This window comes from Aureococcus anophagefferens, assembly GCF_000186865.1.
Source record: "Aureococcus anophagefferens unplaced genomic scaffold AURANscaffold_21, whole genome shotgun sequence".
In the NCBI taxonomy this organism is placed as follows: Eukaryota; class Pelagophyceae; order Pelagomonadales; family Pelagomonadaceae; genus Aureococcus; species Aureococcus anophagefferens.
In genome coordinates this window covers 309,242-331,728 of record NW_008705581.1, presented here as the reverse complement: position 1 = coordinate 331,728, position 22,487 = coordinate 309,242, and the positions used below count along the sequence as shown (strand labels likewise).

At 72.0% G+C, this 22,487-nt stretch overlaps 4 protein-coding genes across 4 annotated transcripts in view; 1 reads left to right on the top strand and 3 right to left on the bottom strand.

Moving 5' to 3' along the window:
* Window positions 1-1,460, bottom strand: part of AURANDRAFT_66297 (hypothetical protein) — a gene marked incomplete at both ends in the record, with an annotated part of 1,942 nt that extends 482 nt beyond the window's left edge. Inside the window, 2 exons of the mRNA XM_009041434.1 lie at window positions 63-318; window positions 400-1,460. Coding sequence (XP_009039682.1) covers window positions 63-318; window positions 400-1,460 — 1,317 coding nt within the window. The remainder of the gene's footprint in view (window positions 1-62; window positions 319-399) is intronic.
* Window positions 1,461-5,191: 3,731 nt separating this feature from the next.
* RRL2 (hypothetical protein) lies at window positions 5,192-7,555 on the bottom strand (the record flags this gene model as incomplete). Its single annotated transcript, XM_009041433.1, has 1 exon — window positions 5,192-7,555. One exon carries the CDS (start codon window positions 7,553-7,555, stop codon window positions 5,192-5,194), a length of 2,364 nt encoding a protein of 787 aa, XP_009039681.1.
* A 6,010-nt stretch (window positions 7,556-13,565) lies between these two features.
* On the bottom strand, window positions 13,566-14,741 carry MT3 (methyltransferase-like protein; the record flags this gene model as incomplete). The annotated part of the gene is made up of 1 exon (XM_009041432.1): window positions 13,566-14,741. One exon carries the CDS (start codon window positions 14,739-14,741, stop codon window positions 13,566-13,568), a length of 1,176 nt encoding a protein of 391 aa, XP_009039680.1.
* A 2,719-nt stretch (window positions 14,742-17,460) lies between these two features.
* AURANDRAFT_1387 (hypothetical protein) lies at window positions 17,461-19,214 on the top strand (the record flags this gene model as incomplete). Its single annotated transcript, XM_009041395.1, has 2 exons — window positions 17,461-18,636; window positions 18,795-19,214. Coding segments are annotated over 2 exons (1,596 nt in total), but the record flags the coding sequence as incomplete, so codon positions are not given.
* Between the last annotated feature and the right edge of the window lie 3,273 nt (window positions 19,215-22,487).

The following is a 22,487-nucleotide window of genomic DNA, read 5'->3' as shown; positions in this document are numbered from 1 at the left end:
TCTCGAGTGCGCGAGCGACCTGCGCGGCGCGTCGGTCCCGCGGGGCCGGAAAGGCGGGCGACGCCGGCGAGGGACAGCGTCATCAGGTGCGGGATCGCGACGTCGACGAGCTCGTGGTCCTCCGCGAGCGCCGCCAGGGCGGCCTCGACGGCGTCCCGGACGTCGGGCTCGCTGTCGTCGATCGCGCCCCGGAGCACGCCCAGGCGCATGCGCCGCGGCGGCTCCGCGCCGGACGGGGGCGGCGGCCGGTAGAGCGTCGTCGTCGTGTGCGTGCCCTCGCCGTCGGCCGCCGGCGCGGAGATGAGAGCGTACACGAGCCTACCACATGCGTCGGTAACGATGTTTCATCGTTTTCCCGGTCGAAATCTCTCGAAATTGTCACGGATGCAGGACGCTGACGCGAGCTCCGCGTCGCGCGCCGTCGTCGCGAAGGGCCCCGCGTGCGTCATGGAGCACGGCGCCTCCGTGCGGAACGGCACGCGCGCGAACCCGGCGGCGAGACCGTACAAACCCGTGAGCGCGGCGGGCACGCGCACGGACCCGCCGCCGTCGAACCCGACGGCGACGGGCAGCAGGCCCGCGGCGACGGCGACGGCGCTGCCCGTCGAGCTGCCGCCGGCGTAGCGGTCCGCGTCCCACGGGTTCCGCGCGCCGCCGTAGTGCGCGTTCCAGCCGATCGGCGAGATGCCGAACTCCGTCATGACCGTCGCGCCGACGACGATCGCGCCGGCGTCGCGGAGCCGCGCGACGACGGGGTCGTCGCGCGGCTCCGGGCCCCGGCCGGAAGGGAACGCGCCCGAGTACTTGGGGAAGCCCGCGACGGCGATCATGTCCTTGACGGCCACGGGGACGCCGTCGAAAACCGACCGCGGCGCGCCGGCCGCGAGGCGCCGCGTCGCCGCCGCGGCCTGCGCGCGCACCGCCGCGGCGTCGCAGTGCGCGAAGACGCGGCCGAGCGCCGCCTCGAGCCGCGGGACCGCCGCGAGGAGCGCCTCGGCGACGGCCGCCGGCGTCGTCGCCCCTGACCGGTACGCGCGCGCGTAGTCCTCGACGGACCAGCGCCGCCGCGGCGCGCGCGGCGCGACGTCGGGCGACCAGGCCGCCGCCGCGGCGACCTGCCGCTCGTACTCGGCGGCGCCGAGGCGCACGAGCGGCAGCGGCCGCGACGGCACGCGCTCGGGCACGGCGCGCGCGAGCGACCGCACGCGGTCCACGCCGTTCGCGTTGAGCAGGAACCGCGCGAGCGCCGGGTAGAGCGCGTCGACGCGGAAGAGGCCCGCGAGGACTCTGAGCCGCCAGCCCGCGGCGACGGGCGCGGCGACGTCGACGAGGTCGTAGGCGCCGTCGTCGAGGGGCCGCGCGGGCTCGCCCACGGGCAGAGGCGCGAGCACGAAGGCGCACCACCGGGCGGCGGCGGCCGCCGCGACGCACAGCGCGGCGGCGCGCGCGCCGCGCACCATGCACTCACTCCGGCGCGAAGCTCCTACAGCTCCGGGCGCGCAGCGATTCGCACGGCTCAGGCGCAGCGATGCGACACTAACAGCTCAGGCGCGATTCGCACGGCTCGGGCGCAACCATATCACTCACAGCTGTGGGTCGCGTAACCCTTTGTCCGAAAAAATCGATGATGAACGCTGAAGAGATATTGAATGTCCAACATCTTGCTTCCTTCGTTATTGCCGTCGCAGCGCGATTAGGTCTTGCGGGATGGGCGCGTCTAAAGCAGCCCTGTTCGGGGTTTGGAGGTCGGTCCCACCTCGTGAGACCACGACCGTCGCCTGCGCACACATGTCGAATGTGTGAGTGTTGCGCTCTCACGAGGTGGGACCAACATCGTCACGTCGCGCGGGGGCAGCCTCGCCCCTCGGGCCACCTGATCCGGCGCCGGTGGGTCGCGAGGTCGGTCCCACCTCGTGGGACTGTCACGGAACCGTCCTCCATCGGGCGAGGGATGAGTCCGCGGCGGCGTTCTTCCCCACGGGGTGTTGTCGCTGCGCATGGGTGACGCCAGTCGACGGGATGCGCCGCGGCGTCCGAGCCCGACCAGGAGAGTTCGACGATGTCGAAGCTCTGCAACAAGCCCTTGCGACCGGACGCAACGGGGCTGTTGATGAACGATTCCCGACGCTGCGAGGGCTCTGAAACTAGCTTTATGGGGTCGCGAGGGGGCTGCGCGTCGCTTCCGAGCCATTGATCCCCCCCGTTTGAGTCGCCTCGCAATCGCCCGGACGTCGCGTTTTCACCGGTGCGTCCGCGTGATGCATGCGGAGCATAAAGCCAATGGCATGGTAGCTGCTACTGTGGATGGGGCTGCGCTCTGGCACGATCTCCGCTGAAAACTCGTCCATGCTCTTCGAGCTTCGACGCCTTTTATCCACCGTCCGATCCGATATCTTGTCGTCCGAACGAGCGCAAACTACCTTACATTTATTTCTACTTATCAACATGTCGACGTTGCTTCACGTTGCGCGACCCACAACAGCTCGCAGAATCGAGAGCTCCTTGCACTCATCTTACCTCTACCAGGCCCCCGGTTCCCCCGAAGGGTCGGAGCCAACCCAGCCAACGTGCACAGGGGGACTTAGCTTCGCGCCCTAGCAGCCGAAGAAGGAGAGGCAGGGCGGGCCGAGGGCCGCGGGCGGCGGCGTCGCCGGCGCGGCGGGCGGCGCCTTGCCGTCCGCTGTCTTGGCGGAGTAGGACCGCTCGCGGGAGAGGGAGTCGCGGAGGTCGATGGGCTCGGCGGCCGCGGCCTCGGCGGCGCTGGCGCGGCCCGCGGGCGCCGTCGCGACGGACGTGAGGAGCGACGTGTCGCACGAAGACGCGACGGGCACGACGGACGCGGCCGTCAGCGACGACACGTGGCGGCCGTCGAAGGTCGACGCGCGCGCCTCGGAGGCCCGGGGGCTCTCGAGGTCCGCGCGGCCCCGGGCCCGCGCGGCCGCGAGGAGCGCGTCCGCCTTCGCGCCCTCGGCCCCGCCGGCGACGATCTTGAGGCTGTCGCTGTCGGCCCAGGTCGCACTCGAGTCGCGCTTCGCCTCGACCTGGACCTCGGCGATGGCCCGGAGCCAGGCGTCGCGGTCCTTGGGGCTCTCCGCGCGGAGCACGAAGCGCGCGTCCTCGTGCGGCAGCCGGAGCGAGAGCGTTTTGGCCTTCATGCGCGCGTCGCTGCCGACCTCGAGGAGCACGGGCCGCACGTCGACGGCGGCTAACAGCTCCTTGCGCTGGTCTGTCTTGTAGTACTTGAGGTAGGGGCCGCTGAGCACGAAGTAGCGCTTCTGGTAGCCGGCCATGGCGCCCCGGCTCAGCTTCTCGAGGTAGCCGTGCTTCTTGATGACGTGGAACGAGTCGGCGACGTGGTTCTTCGTCTCCTCGGCGATGGACGGGCGGTCGAGGTCCTTGCCCTTGTTCACGATGCCCCTCCCGGAGCGCTCCTTCTTGAGCATGGTCGACGTCGGTGGCGCGGGCTGCCTGTGGTTTGTTCTTTCGCCAGGGAGCAACGTTTTTCGGTGAATTGGGACTGGCCAATCATATCGCTCGAGACACTCTTCTCGCCCCGGCGACATCCCGCAGTGTACACGCGACGCCGCTTCGACGGCGCTACGGGCCCTGCTACCTAGGGCGCCGCGTCGGCGAAGGCGAAGGCCGCCGGGCCGAGGTCGAGGAGGCAGACGGGCGTCGGGCACCGCGTCGCGCCCCGCTTCGAGAGCGCGCCGGAGTCGGCGTCGACGGCGTAGGCGGTGATGGCGTTGTCGTCCTGGTTCGCGACGAGGAGGAGCTCGCCGCTCGGCCCGGCGAAGGCGAGCTCGCGCGGCGTCAAACCGCCCGACGAGAGGTGGACGGCCGCGTCCGGCGCGCCCGCGGCGTCGAGGTCGAAGCGCGTCACGAGGCCGTCGACGCCGACGGCGCGGTTCGAGCAGAAGGCGAACCGGCCCGACGGGTGCACGACGAGCGCCGCGCACGTCGACGGCGGGCTCGCCGGCGGGCCGCCGCCGGCCGGGTAGCACGGGTCCGGCAGCGCGCGCGCGCTGGAGAAGGGCGCGCCGTCGCCGAGCGCGCGGCCGGAGCCGTCGACGCGGAACGCGCGGAGCACGGACGAGAGCTCGCAGAGCACGTAGAGCACGTCGAGCGTCGGGTGCCACGCGGCGTGGCGCGGGCCGTCGCCGGCCGCTAAAACACAGCAGAGCTCCGCGGCGCCCGCGGCCGCGTCGACGCGGTAGACGGCGTCCGCGCCGAGGTCCGGGCACAGCACGGCGGACTCGTCCTTCGATAGCAACACCATGTGCGCGTGGCCCGTGTCCTGCCGCTCGGCCGACGCGCCCGCGTCCGCGCGCGGGAAGGCCGGCCCCCCGGCCGGCGGCAGGGCCGTCAGCCGCGCGGCGTCGGACGCGGCGCCGGCCGTCCCGACGAGCGCGCCCGTCGCGCCGTCGACGCGGAAGGCCGCGGCGCTGCCCGTCGTCGAGGCGCCGCCGCCGCAGTAATTAGCGACGAAGACGGCCGTCGCCGTCGCGCTCACGTGGCACGTCGACGTCGCGCCGCAGGCGAGCGGCGCGCCGAGCGCCGTCGCCGTCGGCGAGCCGCCCGCGGCGTCGAGGTCGACGCGCGCGGCGGTCACGCGGCCGCCGCGCGGCAGGTCCGCGCGCTCGTCCGTGACGTAGACGACGTGTTTGAACGCCGGCGACGCGCAGAGGTAGCTCGGGTTGAGGCCCACGGCGCTCGACGGCAGCAGCGGCCGGTTCTGGAACATGGCCGGCGCGAACTCGCCGGCGCCGTCGAGGCGGAAGGCGTAGACGCCGGCGCCCTGGCCCTGGACGAAGCCGAGGTCCTGGCCGTAGGTGCCCACGAGGATGAGCCGCTCGCCGTCGAAGGCAGGAGCGGCGGCGCTCCCAGCGCCGAAGGATGCCATGATTGCGTGCTGTGGCTCGCCGGTGCGCGCGGCGACGGCGCGGCGGCTCGCGCTCTCGGGCAGCAAGAGTGGAGTTTTTCAGCGACGACTAAATTCTTGACGGCAACGAGCACAAAAAAAACTGGGCGTCCAGCGCGGCGCGGCCGCCGGGCGTCGCGCGGGCCGACATCGGCCTCGACCCGGAAGGTGCGACGGAGGTTAGGGCTTGGGTGGGGGGGGATTCCTCGGCGTGCCCCGCGCTTGTCGCGGGGGTCGCGGGCGTCTCGCGCCGGGGCGGAGTCGCGGCGCCTAGGCGCCGCAGGAGAGGCACTCGTGCTCCTCCTCCTGCTGGCCGTTGGCGGGCTTGAGCGCGGCGCCGCCGCGGCTCTTGGCCGCCATGGCCTGGTCCACGGTGAAGGCGATGGCGTCGGCCTTGGGCCGCGTGCGGAGGTAGTACATGCCCGTCTTGAGGCCCTTCTTCCAGGCGTAGAAGTGCATGGACGTGAGCTTGCCCGGGTTCGGGTCCGCGATGTGGAGGTTCAGGGACTGGGACTGGCAGATGAACGCGCCGCGGTCCGCGGACATGTCGAGGACGCACTTCTGCTTGATCTCCCACGTCGTCTTGTAGAGCGCCTTGAGGTCGTCGGGGATGGCCGCGACGCCCTGGACGGAGCCCTTGTCGGCGATGATCTGGTTCCGGATCTCCGACGTCCACAGGCCCCGCGCGATGAGGTCCTGGAGGAGGTACTTGTTGACGACGGCGAACTCGCCCGCGAGCACGCGCCGCGTGTACATGTTCGACGTGAAGGGCTCGAAGGACTCGTTGTTGCCGAGGATCTGCGCCGTCGACGCCGTGGGCATGGGCGCGAGGAGGAGCGAGTTGCGGCAGCCGTGCTCGCCGAGGCGCGCGCGCAGCCCCTCCCAGTCCCAGCGGTCCGACGGCTTCACGTTCCAGAGGTCGAACTGGAAGAGGCCCTGGGACGTCGGCGACCCTTCGTAGGAGTCGTAGGGCCCGAGCTCCCGGGCGAGGTCGATGGACGCCTCCATGGCGCCGAAGTAGATGGTCTCGAAGACGTCCTTGTTGATCCGCTTCGCGTCGTCGGACTCGTAGGGGTACCGCAGCTTCACCAGAGCGTCGGCCATGCCCTGGACGCCGATGCCGATGGGCCGGTGCTTGAGGTTCGACGACTTGGCCTCCTCCACGGGGTAGTAGTTGACGTCGATGACCTTGTTCAGGTTCTTCGTGACGACGTAGGCCGTGCGCTTGAGCTTGGCGAAGTCGAAGGTCGCGGCGTCGCCGGAGCCCTCGACGTGGGCCGTGAGGTTGATGGACGCGAGGTTGCAGACCGCGATCTCGTCGGGCGCCGTGTACTCGACGATCTCCGTGCACAGGTTCGACGACTTGATCGTCCCCAGGTGCTTCTGGTTCGACTTGCCGTTGCAGGCGTCCTTGTAGAGCATGTAGGGCGTGCCCGTCTCGACCTGGCTGTCGAGGATGGCGAACCAGAGCTGCTGCGCGGGGATGGCCTTGCGCGCGCGGCCCTCGGCCTCGTAGCGCTCGTAGAGCGCCTCGAACTCCGCGCCGTGGCAGTCCGCGAGGCCCGGGCACTCGTTGGGGCACATGAGGGACCAGGACCCGTTGGCCTCGACGCGCTTCATGAACAGATCCGGGATCCAGAGGCCGTAGAAGAGGTCGCGCGCGCGCTCGAGCTCGTTGCCGTGGTTCTTCTTGAGGTCGAGCCACGTCTCGATGTCCGCGTGCCAGGGCTCGAGGTAGATGGCGAAGGAGCCCTTGCGCTTGCCGCCGCCCTGGTCCACGTAGCGCGCCGTGTCGTTGTAGACGCGGAGCATGGGCACGATGCCGTTCGACGTGCCGTTCGACCCGCGGATGTACGAATCCGTCGCGCGGATGTTGTGCACCGACAGGCCGATGCCGCCCGCGTACTTGGAGATGGCCGCGCAGCGCTTGAGCGTGTCGTAGATGCCCTCGATGGAGTCCTCCTTCATGGCCAACAGGAAGCACGACGACAGCTGGGGGCGCGGCGTGCCGGCGTTGAAGAGCGTCGGCGTCGCGTGCGTGAACATCTTCTGCGACATCATCTCGTAGGTCTCCAGCGCGCCCGCGAGGTCGTCGCCGTGGATGCCCAGCGCGACGCGCATGATCATGTGCTGGGGCCGCTCCGCGATCGCGCCGTCGAGGCGCATGAGGTAGCTCCGCTCGAGCGTCTTGAAGCCGAAGTAGTCGTACTCGAAGTCGCGGTCGTAGACGATGGCCGCGTTGATCGCGTCCTTGTGCTTCTGCACCGTGGCGTAGGTCTCGTCGGAGATGAGCGCCGCGGGCTTCTTCGTCTTGGGGTGCACGTGCTTGTGGAGCTTCTCGACGACGTCGGAGAACGTCTTGTCCGTCGACTTGTGGAGGTTCGACACGGAGATGCGCGCGGCGAGCACGGAGAAGTCGGGGTGCTGCGTCGCCATGTAGGCCGTCGTCTGGGCCGCGAGCTCGTCGAGCTCGTGCGTCGTCACGCCGTCGTAGACGCCCTGGATCACCTTCTGCGTGATCTGGTTCGGCTTGATGTACTTGGCGTCGAGGCCGTAGCAGAGCTTCTTGATGCGGCTCGTGATCTTGTCGTAGCGCACGGTCTCCTTCTTGCCGTTGCGCTTCACGACCTGCATGTCGTCGTCCGCGGACATCGTGCGGTCGCGCTCGCTGAGGGGCCTGCGGAGCGGCGGGCGGTCGGCGCGGCGGGGAGGCGTCGCTCGCTTTGAATGTCGCGCGCGCGTTTGACCGCGTCGCGCGGCGCGAGGCCACGTGGTGGCGCGCCGGTGCGAGGCGGTGGTGCGCGCGGGCGGTCGTCCGACCCGAGTGGAGTTTGGGTCGTTGGGTGCGTTTGAATTGCGGCGCGAACGGCGGCGTTTCGCGCGCGTCGAGCGCAGCGCGCGTGGCGCACGCAGCGTGCGGTGGCGTTGGCGGGTGCGGCGAATGTGCGATGGCGTGATGCGTGGACGCTGGGCGCGCGCGTCTGTGCGAGGGCCGCCATTTTCAAATGAGCGCTCTCCGACTCGTGCTCGTTGGCGGCGGCAAGGTGAAGCACACAGAGGTGGCCTGTGCGGTTTTCCCCTGCCAGAGGCTTTGTCAGGCTGCTGCGGCTGCGGGCGACGGCGTGGACGCTGTGCGGCACACCAAGGCTGGCCGCGCGAACCGCGCGCGCCCCTCAGGCTAAGCAACACACCACACGTTACCGTAGTGACTTCTCCTCCGGCCGGCCGTTGCGCAGGCGCAGGTAGGCCAGCCACGCCAACACAGCGACGCTACGAACGAGGCCGAGGACCGTCAGCAGGAGCATGATTTGCCACAGCATCCCCGGCAACGGCACGTCGGTGGACCGCAAGACGTAGTAGAGGCCGAGGCAGACCCAGAAGAAGCAGAGCCAGGCCCCGTTCCGCGTGAAGAGCGCGGTCGCCGGCCGGTGGTCCAGGTCCCCGGGCGCGCCGCACGCGAACAGGGCCAGCACGCACGCGTCCGCCGCGGGAGGCGCGCCGCTCTCCGAGAGGTCCGGCCTCGCCCCGTCCCGGAGCGCGTCCCGGGCCGCGCGCGCGTCGTCGAGCGCCGCCTCGAAGCCCTCCGGGTCCGCGTCGCGCCGCTTCTTCAGGTAGGCCAGGCGGTTCCGGAGCATCTTCCGCCCCGCGGCGTCGTTGCGCACCGCGGCGCCGCGGCGCGAGAATTTGCCGTCCGCGAGCGCCTTGGCCCACGTGAGCTGGCCGCCGGGGTCGTGCCGCTGGCGGTGCTCGACCGCGGGCGCGCCGCCCTCGTCGTAGGCGAACTCCCAGATGGCGACGTCCTCGGCGGGCAGGAACGGCGAGTCGCGGCCCCAGGGCCTCGCGCCGCGCGCTTCGGCGCCCGCCGGCGCGCCTTCGACGCCCTGCCGCTTGGTGCTCGCGCCGGAGCTCGAGCTCGCGTCGTCCGTCGCGCTCGGGCTCGCGCCGTCGTCCGCGAGGTCGGGCAGGCCGCCCGCCGCCGCGAGCAATGCGTCGTCGTCGTCGAGGTCGAGGCAGCACGCGTCGGCGTCGAGGTCGAGGCAGCACGCGTCGGCGTCGAGCAAATAATCCAGCGCGAGCAGCTCGTCGTCGGCCATGCCGCCGTGCTGCCCGTCGTCGTCGACCGTACGGCGTTCTTAATTAATTCAACATCATAAATTGCACTTTCGTTGAAGAAAGTAATCATACCCAAGACACACCGACGATCCCGCGACGACGTTCTCTTCCGCCGACGGGCGGTCGCGACCACGAAACGCGAGTGTCGCCCCCGGCGCGCCGCCGCTCCACAAGCACCCCCGGCGCGCGCGCCTTACGTCACCTCGAGAGCCCCGAGACCGCGCTCTCGTCGTCGAGGGACGGCTTCTTCGGCCGCGTCTGCCGCGCCTTGCCCGGCGGCGGCGCGCGGTTCACGGGCGGGAAGGGCATGAACTTGCACTTGAGCACGTAGATGTCGTAGCTCAGGAACTCGTCCGCGGGAGCGAGCTTCGCGAGCGCGTTCATGACCTCGACGAAGGCGTTGCCCTCGCTGTCCTCCTCGATGCCCCAGCGCCCCAGGGCCTCGGACGCGATGGCCGTCGCCAGGGGCAGCACCTTGAGCATGAGGGCGTCCGTGTCGTCGCGCGCGGCGAGGATGGCCTTGGCCAGGCGCTTGCGGTTCGTGTCCGCGTCGAAGGCGGCGAGCATGTCCTTGACGAGCTGCTTGGCCATGGACCCGTTGATCGCCGAGAAGTCGAACCCGCCCCCGTCCTTGGCCATGGCCCGAGGCGCGGCGCGCGCGGCGGCGCTGCCCGGGCTGAACTTGATCCCGGGCTGCTTCTTGACGGCACCATCGTCTGGGCTGCCTCGTCGATGCATATGGGCGCTCTCCGAGCCTCGATCTCAGGTCAATACGCGATTGTTACGCTCCTCGCCGTCGCGCCGTGCGCGTGCGCCAGCAGCCACGGCGCCGCCGTCGCGCGCTACGTGCGCGAGCGCGCGGGCGGATCGAACTGCACCTGGCAGGCCACGGAGCTGCTGGGCCCCTGCCCCGGCGGCGCCCACATGCGGCCGTCGCGGCCGCCCGAGGCGTCGGCGTCGGCCTGCGAGGCCGCGTGCTGCCGGTCCGCGGTCTGCGTGAGCTGGCAGTACCGCGACGGCGACGGCCGGCGTCCCGCGACGACGCCCGGGGGCTTTCGACCGGGACCTCGGTAGGCGACGGCTGCTCCCACGGCGCCGACGTGCGCATCGGCATGGAGAAGGACGGGCCCGCGGCCTGGTGCGAGGCGTCGCCGCCGAAGCTCTGGCGCGGCGAGCAGCTCGGCGACCGGGCGCGCGCGTGCGGCGACGACGGCTGGCGCCCGGAGTCGCTCGCGGGCCAGTGCTTCGGCCTCGGCGACCGCGTCGCCGGCGTGGCGTCGGAGCGCGCGTGCCGCGACCACTGCTGCGAACGGAGCGGCGGGAAGAAGCGCTGCGGCACCTGGCAGCGGCGCGCGGCGTCCCGCGGCCGCGGCGACGTCCGGGGGAGATCGGCCGGGAAACACCGCCACCGACGCGTAGGTGGCGCGACGACAAGGGCTGCTTCGCGGGCAACTCGCGGCGGTGCCACGCGCCCGACGACCGGGGCCCCTTCGCGGGCCGGCGGAAGGTCCAGAAGGGCCGGACCTACGCGCCGCCCGCGATACTACGATAAAATGCGGTTTTAAGGAGCCCCCGGCCCGACCTAGGCGTGGTTGCCGTTCTCGAAGTCGGCGTAGGCCTGGGAGAGCGCGTCGAAGACGCGCTTGCCGATGAACTTCTGCTCCGTCGTGAGGTTGACGAGCTTGTCCGGGTGGACGAAGCGGCTCGCCTTGTAGTAGGCGCGCTTGACCTTCTTCGGATCCAACAGATCGCCGATGGAGATGGGCTGCCAGTTCGACTCGGGCCACATGACCTTGTCCATGCCCGCGAGGAGCGCGCGCACGTTCTTCTTCTTGCCGTGGTCCTCGCTCCACGCCTTCAACAGCGGGCCGAGCGTGACGTGGAGATCGTCGAAGGCCGCCTCCTCGGACGCCTTCGCCGCCGCGCGCTCCCGGAGGGCCTCCTTCGCCGCCGCCTGGTTGGCGACCATGGACGCGCGGCGCTCGCGCATGGCCGACGCGACGTGGGCCGCCTTGCCCGCCGTGTTCAGGGGCCCGTCGAGCGTGATGCCGACGATCGACGACCGCCGCTCCGCGGGCGCGCGGCTCTCGACGGCGACGTAGCGCTCGTCGACGGGGTCCCAGGCCATCTTGCCCTCGCGCACGAGCTTCTCGACGCCCGCCTTGTCGAGGTGCTGCGACGCGGGCTTCTTCTCGGGCTTCGGCGGCGGCGCCGGCGGCGGCGCCGGCGGCGGCGCCGCGGCCATGCCCGCCATGAGGTCCGGCGCGGGCTCCCGCGGCGGCGTCCGCCGGTCCGCGGGCGGCGGGCTCAGGCGCGCGGGCGGCGGCGGCGACCGCGTCGGCGGCGGCCGCCGCGGCGGCGGCTTCGCGGCCGCGGCGGGCGCGTATCCGAAGCCGCCGTCGTCGCCGTCGCCGCGCTTGCAGTCGAGCTCGTCGCCGTCGTCGTCGTAGAAGGCGTCGACGGACGCCGGCGTGTCGTCGTAGAAGGCGTCGACGGACGCCGGCGCGTCGTCGGCGAAGGCGCCCGCGCGCGCGGCGGCGCGCGCGGGCGCGGCGGGGCCCCGTGAAGCGGGCGCGCGGCTCCGGAGCCGCGGCGGCTTCCGCCGCCGCCGCTCGAGCGCCGCGGGCGACACGTCGAGGACGCGCGCGTGGACGACGAGCGCGGTCTCGCCGAAGTCGCCGGCGCTCGGCACCGCGGCCACGGGCTCGCGCGCGTCCACGACGTCGCGCCAGCAATAGCCGAAGAGCGCGTCGCGCTCGCGGACGCGCCAGCGCCAGTCGCCGCCGCCGCCGGCGAAGGCGCAGGACCGCCGCAGCTCGTCGAGCGTCGGCGCGTCGGCGTCCTCGCAGTCGACGACGAAGGCGTTGGGCTCGGACTCGCACTCGCCGCGCTGGCCCTGGACCTGCGGGGGGGGGGGGGGGGTCGTCCGCTTCTCCGCGCCGGCGGGGGAAGGGTTGACGAGGCGCGCACCGTGTAGACACACCAGACCTGCGCCATGAGGTCGAAGCCGGCTGGGGAGCGGCTGCCGGCACGCACGCCTCGGCCCACCTCGGCGCGACGTGCGAGAGAGGTTTTGAGGCCCGGCAACATGCAGCTCAACACCCGAGATGTATCCTCGGCACCGGAGGCTGCCGCCAGCGCCGGCGCGCTCTCCGCCCGGGCCTCGTCGGCCATGGGCACCCCGCTGGAGCGCAAGCCGAGCATGGACAGCATCAAGACGTCGAGCACCGTGGACCACGAGCTGCAGATCGGCCACGTCAGCGGCCGCCACGCCGACAGTCTCGTGCGCAACCTGGAGGGCGACGACTTCGACCTCGCGGAGGACCAGCGGCTCCTGCGGGAGATCTCCTGCGCGACGACGGGGCTCAAGGACCGGTTCCTCAAGCGCGAGGGCCACAACCTGCTCCTCGAGGGGAACTATTTGCGGAACAACATGACCAAGAACTCCGCGGGCGCCAAGTGGCCGCTCTGCGTGCCGCGCGTCGAGGTGTCGCTGCCGGGCTGCACGCTGTCGAGCGCGCACAAGCTGCGCATCTACAACGACCTGGCCAAGGAGTTCGCCGAGGGCAAGCTCAAGGGGTCCATCAAGTCGAACTTCGTGATCCGCCAGCGCGAGGAGGTCTACTCGGAGTCGATGAAGCGGCGCGCGTCCGTGTCGCCGGGCCCGGGCCTCGAGGACGACCGCGCGTCCGAGGCGTCGCGCGACGATTTCGGGGACGCGCCGGCCTACACCTACTTCCAGCTCGCGATGATGCGCGAGCTCTGGCTCAAAAAGACCAAAGCGTGGCAGGCGGCCGTGCTCCGGTCGAAGGAGGCGTCCCTCCAGGCGCACGAGAAGAACCTGCACCGCGTCACGGCGCTCCTGCCCGGCGCGGGCAAGCCGGGCACGCGCGAGGAGAAGGAGAGCAAGAAGCTCTGGAACCTCGTCGGCAACCGGCGGCTCAGTGCGCACTCCGTCCTCGCGCCCGTGAAGCTCTTAGGCAAGGAGCCCACGGACGACGGCCTCTGCCACCTGTCGCTGAACCCGAACCCGCTGCGCCACCTGTCGTCCATGTACCCGCGCCTCGGCTTCCGGAAGCCGGGCGTCAAGGCGACGAGCCGCGCGGCACAAGAGAGCGAAATTCCCAACTTCAAAGGCTCATAGCTCGGCCGTTTTCCACTCGTTTCGGCTGATTTTTGGACGAGCGATCATCTCTCGGAACGGTCTCGAAGCGTGGATGTGTTTTCCGGAACGCGCGCGCGCGGAACACTCACGTTGAAGCGACGTTGAATCACCCTTTTGCTGCCCAGGCGACGAGCCGCGCGGCGTTCACGCGCTACTACGAGTCCGAGGTGCTCCGGCCGATGCGCTACACCATGCGCTACGAGATGGGCCAGTCCCAGCTCCGCAAGTCCATGTCCGCGGCGGCGACGACCCTCGGCTCGACCGCGTCCCTCGACCGCGGCGGCCACTCCCAGTCCCTCGGCCACCTCCAGATGAACTCCCTCGGCATGGGCACCGTGGGCACGCCGCCCGTGAACTAACGCGTATTTAGTCGAAGCCCAGCGACGCGAAGCAGCCGCACTCCGGCGCGAGGTCGCCGCAGTGCGCGTCGTCGCCGCCGTCGTCCGCGCCGCGGACCGGGCTCGAGCTCCGGGGCGCGCCGCGGCGGCGCGCCGCGCCCGTCTCCGCGAGCGGCGGCGCGCCGGCGACGGGCTCGAAGCACGGCGGCGCGCCTCTCCGCGCGAACTTGGCCTGGACCCAGCGCCGGTTCATCGTCACGCCCTGCGCGCGGTTCGTGATGTCGCGCTCGACGTGGCGGAGCTCGACGCGGTCGAAGAGCGCCGGAGGGAAGAGGTCGCCGACCTCCTCCAGCGAGAAGTAGCGCGCGAGCGTGCCCTCGCCGCGCTCGTACGTGCCCGCGCCGTCCGTCTGGCCCCGGTCGTCGAGGCGCCGCTGCGCGAGGTCGCCCGCGCCGTAGTCCCGGAAGAACAGCAGCCCCCCGGGCCGCAGCAGGCGCGCCGCGCGGCGCACGGCCGCCACCATCTGCGCCGCCTCCAACGCCGAGAGCACGAAGACGAACGTCAGAAAGTGGAGGCCGCCGAGCGCGTCCGCGAGCGCCTCGACGGCGGCCCAGCGCGCGTCGCCCGGCGGCGCCGCGACGTCGCTCACCCAGGCGTGGATGCGCCGCGTCGACGAGCTCAGCTGGTTCTCGTATTCGTCGCGCGACTTCAACAGGCGGATCGCCTCCGCGGAGAAGTCCGTCGCGAGCACGAAGACGTCGTCGTTGGCCCGCAGCAGCGGGAACGCCGCGCTCCCGCAGCCGCAGCCCGCCTCGAGGCCCACGGTCATGCGCGCGAGCTCGTTGGTCGCCGGCACGACGTCGACGGCGACGCCCGTCCCGTCGCTCGCCAACGGCGCGCACCACCGCATGGGGTCGTCGCGCACGGCCGGCGGCATGAGCTCGAGCAGCTCGCGCCGCAGCCAGTGGCGGTCCTTGTAGAAGCGCACGCCCTTCTGCGCGTAGAAGCGGTCCCAGCGCTCGTCGAGGCCCAGGGCGTCGCGCTGCGCCTGCGTCAGCTTACCGCGGCGCTTGCTCCGCGACCGATCCCGCTTCTGCTTCCGCGGGTTCGGCGGCGACGCGTGCTTGTGCGGCAAATCGGACCCGCCGGTGAGGTCCACGGGCAGCGGCGCCGCGTCGCCCGTGGGGAGCACGGGAAGCTGCATCGCCGATGATTTTTTTGCCAGAAGAGCTTTGCTGCACTTGCCGCCAAGCAAGCACAGCGTTTTAAGCTCGCCGACCGATCCCGGCCCGGCCGTCCGCGCCGTCAAGCAGCAAAGTGTAAGCTCACCGACCGACCACCCGGCCCGGTCGGACGACGCTGTGTGCGAGCTTACGCCGGGGGCTCGCGCGCGGCGTCGTCGAGGCAGGCCGGCGCCGCGGCGTAGTCCCGCGCGTAGCGCGCGCCGTAGCACCACGTGAGCTCGTCGCCCGGCCGCGCGGCGCGGCGCGTCACGGCGACGAGCGCCGCGCCGCAGACGGCGCCGCCGCCGAAGGCCGCGCAGCCGCTGCCCGCGAGGTGGCCGACGGCCTCGTCCTCGCCCGGCGACGGCTCGTTGAGCAGGTGGCCCGTGGGCAGCGCGGGCCCGTCCGGCCCGCCCGCGAGGCGCCGCCAGTCGACGAGCGCGCGCCGGCGCAGCGCGCCCCGCGCCGCCGCGACCGCGGCCGCGTCGAGGGGCCCCTGGCGCCACCACGTCGGCGCGTCGAGGCCCGTGAGCTCGCCGACGGGCAGCGCGACGTAGGACCCGCCGCCGCCGTCCTCCGCGACGGTCACGGCGTAGCGCCGCCAGAAGTCCCAGTCGACCGTGCCGTCGGCGCGCCACGCGGCGAGCTCCGCCGGCGCGACGAGTAAAGCGCGGAACACGCCGACGGCGGCGCCCGCGGGCAGGTCGGCGTCGCCGGCGTAGAAGACGCCGAGGCCCTTCGCCGTGCTCCGCACGACCGTGAGCGGCTCCACGCCCGCGCGCCGCGCGAACGCCAGCTGGGCCGCCGTGCTTGGCAGCGGCGCGATGGGGTCGACGTCGTGGACGAGCGTGGCGACGGCCAGCGCGACGACGGCGGCCGCGACGAGGATGACCTGCGTGCGGCAGCAGGGCGGCTTCTCCGGCGGCGCAAGCGCCGGTGCAGCCGTCTCGTGCTGCGACGTCGCAGGCTTGCGCCGGCGCGGCTTGGGCGGCATGATGCGCGCGCACAAACTATGGCGGCATGCCCTACAAAGCTACTTCAACAAGACTTCACCAGACTTCAACATCGCCGAAAATCAGAGAAGTTCACGCCAGCAGCTCAGGTCGGCTCGAGGCGCGCGGGATACGGGCACCGTACTTACGGCGGCCCTACTTCGATCTACACCGATGCTGGGCCGCGGCCGAGAGGCCAGATCCGAGTCCGAGGCCGTGCCGCGGACGCGGAGCGCCTGCGCGTGCCAGTGATGGGCGAAGGAACGTAGCCGGCGCTTCCCGCGCCTGCGCAGTAGCACACCACGTGCGCTGGCCCACCTCGTGATGCCGTCGCGAGATCCCGCGTCCGCCGCGCAGCCTCCACGCGTAAAAAAAGCTCGGGCATGTTGCAGAACTGATCCTGGATCAAGAAGGACTCGAGCTAGAGCTACTCGCCCGATTGCAGCATGGCGCGCCCGCAGCGTCGACGAATGGGCGCCTGCGCAGGCGGGTGCCGTCGCTCGGCTCGAGCCTCCGGAGCCTACGCAGGCGCCGCGCGTTCGATCGTGAGGCGCGGACGGACGCGCGACCGCCGCGCCCGCGCAGGTTCGCCGATTCCTCGGCGTCGCGGCTTTTGTCGCGTGCGCGTCGGCGCAGAATCCCTGGGTGAACCGGAACCGGAACAAGGACGAGAAGAAGATCGGGAAGATCCGGCTCGACGAGGCGAGCGAGGCCGCGGACGGTTCCGACTTTGGCAAGCTCAGCCAGCTCGCGGCGTCGCTCCAGGACGGCGGCGCGAACCCGCTCGCGGGCCTCGGGTCCGGCGGCGCCGGCGACATGTTCGCGGGCATGGGCGAGTTCTGGGACCAGCTCATGGAGAGCGACGAGATGCGGGCGATCATGGACGACCCGCAGCTCCTCCGCGAGACGATCTCGAACAACCCGCTCCTCAAGGCCATGCCCGGCGTCGGCGACCAGGTCGAGGAGCTCCTCAACAGCGAGGCCTTCCAGGACCCGGCGGCGCTCAAGGCCGTCATGAAGCAGGGCATGGACGCGTTCAAGGACGCGGGGTCCGAGTTCGGGAAAGAGTTCGGCAAGCAGATGGAGATGATGATGAGCGACCCGGAGGGCTTCCAGAAGAACATGGCCGACGCCATGGCCCAGCTCATCCCCGGCGGCGCACCGGGCGGCGGCGACGCCATCCTCGAGGCCGCGAAGGGCCTCTTCGACGGCTCGGGCAACTTCGACGCGGCCGCGCTGGCCAAGATCCCGGGCGCGCCGCCGGCGCCCAATTTCCGCGCCGGGCGCCCGCGACGGCGCGCGCCCCGCAGGCATGGAGGCCCTCGCGGACCCGGAGAAGATGAAGGAGCAGATGGCCGAGGCGGCGAAGCTCTTCGAGCAGATGGGCATGGACCCGAGCGCGCTCGCCGGCCTCGCGAACGGCGGCCTCGCGGGCGCCGGCGAGCTCTAGGCGCCGGGCTAAGGGTCGCGCCGACGCGGGAGGCGCCGGGCGCCTCGGAAAATCTTCGCGCAGCCTGCGGCGCAGGCCGGCGCTCGCCGAACCGAATTCTGCCACAAGAGACTGGCGGCTCAAGGACCGATGGCAGCTCGCGCCCGGACGATGGCGGCGATCGCGCTCCTCGCGCTCATCCCGGCGACCGAGTGTCTCGTCGCGCCGCGCCGCCCGCGCCTCGGCGCGTCGGCGCCGTCCGGCGGCGACGCCAGGTACTACCTGGGCATCGACCTCAGCACGCAGTCCTGCACGGCGATCGTCGTCGACGCCGCGCTCGACGTCGCGCACCGCGCCTCCGTGAACTTCGACGCGAGCTTCCCCGCCTACGGCACGTCCAACGGCATGCACGCGACCGACGACGGCGTCGCGACGAGCCCCGTGGCCATGTGGCTCGACGGCCTCGACGCGGTCCTCGAGCTCATCCCCGCGAGCCTGCGGCAGCAGGTCGACGGCGTCTCCTTCAGCGGCCAGCAGCACGGGTCCGTCTACTGGTCCGCCGCCGCCGCGGCGCGGCTCGCGGGCGGCGCGGCGCCGCGCGACGAGCGGCCGCCCGCGGACCGCTACACGAAGCGCGCGAGGGGGCGCCCAATCCCCGCGGGCCTCCCGGGCGGCTTCCGGGAGGCGCTCGCCCCCGAGGCCTTCGCCGTCGCCGACGCGCCGATCTGGGCCGACGCGAGCACCCAGGACCAGTGCGACGCGCTCGAGGCCGCCCTGGGCGGGCCGGCGGCCGTCGCCGCCGCGACGGGGTCGCGGGCCTACGCGCGGTTCACGGGCCACCAGATGGCGGCGCTGGCGGCCCGCGACCCCGGCGCCTGGCGGCGGACGGCCCGCGTGAGCCTCGTGTCGTCCTTCGGGCCGTCGCTGCTCCGCGGCGCCTACGTCGCCGTCGACGCGTCCGACTCGTGCGGCACGAACGTCGGCGCCGTCGCGTCGCGCGCGTGGGACGCGGGCGCCGCGGAGGCCTTCGGGGCCATGGCCGGCGTCGGCGGCGGCGCGGCGTTCCTCGAGCGCCTCGGCGGGGCGCCCGTCGCGCCCGGCCACGCGGCCGGCGCCGTGGCCCCCTGGGTCGCGCGGCGCTTCGGCTTCCGGTCGTCGGGCGCGAGCCTCGGAAAGCCGCCGCCGACGGTCTACGCGGGCGCGGGCGACAACCCCTGCACGGCCGCGGGCCTGGGGCTGTCCGAGCCCGGCGACGTGGCCCTGAGCCTCGGCACGTCGGACACGTTCATGGCCGTGTCGACGGACTGCGACCCGCGCGAGGAGGGCCACGTCTTCGCGTCGTGCACGACGGCGGGCGAGTACCTCGCGCTCCTCTGCTACTGCAACGGCGCGAAGCAGCGGGCAGGGCAGGACAAGAGAGCGAAATTCCCAACTTCAAAGGCTCCGATCTCGGCCGTTTTCCACTCGTTTCGGCTGATTTTTGGACGAGCGATCATCTCTCGGAACGGTCTCGAAGCGTGGATGCTTTTCCCGGAACGCGCGCGCGCGGAACACTCACGTTGAAGCGACGTTGAATCTCTCTTGTCCTGCCCAGGCAGCGGGAGAAGATCAAGACCGACTTCCTGGGGCCGGCGGCGACGTGGGCCGACTTCGACGCGGCGCTGGGCCGGTCGCCGCCGGGCAACGGGGGCGTCCTGGGCCTCGAGCTCGCGCTCCCCGAGATCACGCCCGTGCTGCCGACGCCCGGCCGCCACTTCGTCGACGGAGCCGGCGGCCGCGTCAACCTCGGCGACGGCGCGCCGCGGCCGGAGGCGCTGGCGGCCCGCGCCGTCGTCGAGGGCAGGTTCCTGTCCATGCGCGGCCGCGGCGCGCGGCTCGGCGTCAAAACGGCCGGCGGCCGCGTGCTCGCGGCCGGCGGCGCGTCGCGGAGCGCGGCGATCACGCAGATCGCCGCCGACGTCTTCGGCTGCGACGTGCTCGCCGCCGACGAGCCCGACGCCGCGGCGCTGGGGGCCGCGTTCCGCGCGGCGCACGCCGCGGCGGGGACGGACGCGACGCGCCGCGCCGAAATCACCCGCGGGCGCGGGTCACACTTCACACCTCTCCGGCGCGGTCGCGTCGACGCCGATGCGGCCGATGCTTGGACGAATCGATCGCTCTCGTCGAGTGCTCGAAGCGCGGCGGAAAGCCTCGAAGCGGTCGCGTACGCTCACGGTGAAGTCGGGTCGAAGACGCGATCGCAGGCGACCTACGCGGCCTTCCTCGCGTCCTGCGGCGCGGGCGCGGGCGCGCTCGACGTCGTCGCGCGGCCCAAGCACGCCCACGTCTACGACGACGCCCTCGTCGCGCGCTACCTCAAGCTCGAGGACGACGTCCGCGCGGGGCGGCTCTAACTCGTTTTCCGGACGATGGTGCAGGGCACCTTGCTGGCCATGTTGCACGCCTCTCGGAGTGGCCAGAGCCTCTCCGCCGCGGCCCGCGCACCGCGCGCCGCCAACCTGTTCCGCGCGCCGGCGTTCCCGGCGTCGGCGGAGGACCCCGCGCTCGAGGGTCTGGAGACGCTGCTCTGGCAACCCCATGGACGACGACGCGCGCGGCGACTCGCCGACGAGCGTGCTGCCGCCGCGCGAGCGCGAGCTGCCGAGCCACTCGAGCCGCGTGTCCTTCTCCGAAGAGCTGCCGTGCTCCTCGCGGTTCCTACCGGCGCCCGGCGGGCCCTGGGCGTCGCTCCCGGGCTACGACCCGGCGCGCGGCGGCGCGCTGCGCGTCTCGGCCCACTTCGCCGCGCACCACCCGGCCTTCCGCGGCCGCCGCGGCGCCGCCGCGGCCGCGGCCGCGCCGGGCGACGACGGCGGCGGCGGCGGCGGCGGCGGCGGCGCCTACGAGACGGTGCTGCGCATGCACCCCGCGTGGGCGGCGAAGCTACGGGGCACCGTCGAGCGCCTGGCCGCGCGCGACGGGCCGTCGAAGTCGCAGCGGCGCAAGGAGAACAAGAAGAAGCGACGGGAGAAATCCGACGAGAAGGCGCGGCGCAAGGCCGCGGCCGCGGCGCCCGCGCCCGCGCCCGACGTCGACGTCGAGGCCCTCGCCGCCGCCGCCCGCGCCTACGCGGCCCGCAGCGCGCCGGCGGAACCCGAGGCGCCCGCGCCCGCCGCCGACGACGACGACGCCGCGCTCCGCGAGAAGAGGGAGGCGATCCTCTCCTGGGTGTCGTAGCTTGCCTCTTCGTGCGCGCGTGAGTTGGGCGACTCCGGCGTAGGCGGGGCAGTCGCGGCTCCCATGGACGGGTGGCGCAAATCACGGGACGCCGGCTGGGCGAAGCACTCGAAGGCATGCGCCATCGAAAATGGTCGCTCCTTAGATGCTCCTTCGCGTTGCCTTGACGCGTCTCTAAACGTAGGGGGCCCGGGAGGAACCGCGGGGGACCTTCGCGTTGCCGCTGACCAACCTCAGGTCAGCTCGCATTGCCTCTGCAATCGCTCCTCGCGCCGGCGGTACAGTGCTCCCTAGGAGAAACGTTTGTAACCCAACGCCGTTACCGGGCGCACCTCAGCGTCCATGCAAAAAAATCGCGTCGAGGCGCTCGAAATTCGAGCAAGCTCTTGGCGAGCAGCTCGCCGTCGTCGTTTGAGCCGAATCGATCGAACGGGGGCGGGGGGTGAGCGGGGCCCATCCGTCGTCCGCGACGCGCCTCTGGATGCCCCGGCCCGCCGCCGAGCGCCTCCGGTCGACGAAGAGGCGTCGCGCGCCCGACGCTTTCGCTCCTCGGTCGACGGGTTCGCCCCGCCGAACCCGCCGACGCTCTCGCCCCACAACTGCGCGTCCCGTCGCAATCGCGCGCCGCCCCGATCGCCGACGCCCTCGCCCGCAGGCGCGTCGTCATGATCCCGCGCCTCGTCTACTCGCTCCTCTCGCTCTGCTCGCTCGCGGCGACGTCCACGACCCCGCGCCAGACGGACGCCTACACGCTCGGCTACGACTACTTGCCGGCTTTCAGCTACTCGACGGCTTTCAGCTACAGCTACGACGATGACTCGACGAACGACGACTGCTCCTGCTCGACGGACGACTCGGCTGCAACGACCGCAACGATCTGCGTCCTGCGGGACACGACCGTCTGCTGGGGAAACTTGCACCGCTACATCGAGCGCACGGGTACGAGTCCCTTCGACGACATCCAAGGTGGTCGCTTCGGCGCGCCCGCGCTCGGCGACCTCGACGACGACGGGGACCTCGATCTCGTCGTGGGCGAAGAGGACGGCATCGTGAGCGCCGTTCTCAAGTACTACGAGAACATCGGGAACGCGACGTCGCCGACCTACGAGGCCGTCACCGGCGCCGCGAGCCCCTTCTACGGCATCGACGTCGGTTGGAGAAGAAAGCCCGCGCTCGCCGACGTCGATGGAGACGGCGACCTCGACCTCGTCGTGGGCGACGACGACCGCGCTCTCAACTACTACGAGAACGTCGGGTCCGCGGCGTCGCCGAGCTACAAGGAGGTCGACGGCGACGCGAGCCCCTTCGACGGCATCTGGGTCGGAGAAGGCTGTGGCCACGCGCTCGGCGACGTCGACGGCGACGGCGACCTCGACCTCTTCGTATGCGCATTCAACTACTACGAGAACGTCGGCTCCGCGGCGTCGCCGAGCTACAAGGAGGTCGACGGCGACGCGAGCCCCTTCGGCGTCATCGGCGGCAGCTGGCCCGCGTTGGCCGACCTCGACGGCGACGGCGACCTCGACCTCGTCGTGGGCGAATACTTCGGCGCCCTCTACTACTACGAGAACGTCGGGTCCGCGGCGTCGCCGAGCTACGCGGCCGTCACCGGCAGCGCGAACCCCTTCGACGGCATCGACGTCGGTTACGACATCGCGCCCGCGCTTGCCGACCTCGACGGCGACGGCGACCTCGACCTCGTCGTGGGCAGAAAAACTACGGCGCCCTCTACTACTACGAGATCGTCGGGCCCGCGGCGTCGCCGAACTACGCGGCCCTTACCGGCACCGCGAGCCCCTTCGACGGCATCGACGTCGGTGACGACAGCAAGCCCGCGCTCGGCGACCTCGACGGCGACGGCGACCTCGACCTCGTCGTGGGCGAAGAGGACGGCGTCCTCAACTACTTCGAGAACGTCGGGTCCGCGGCGTCGCCGACATACGCGGCCGTCACCGGCGCCGCGAACCCCTTCGACGGCATCGACGTCGGTGACTACAGCGCGCCCGCGTTCGGCGACGTCGACGGCGACGGCGACCTCGACCTCGTCGTGGGCTGCGGGATGCCCAGCAACTCCTGGGACGACAACGAAA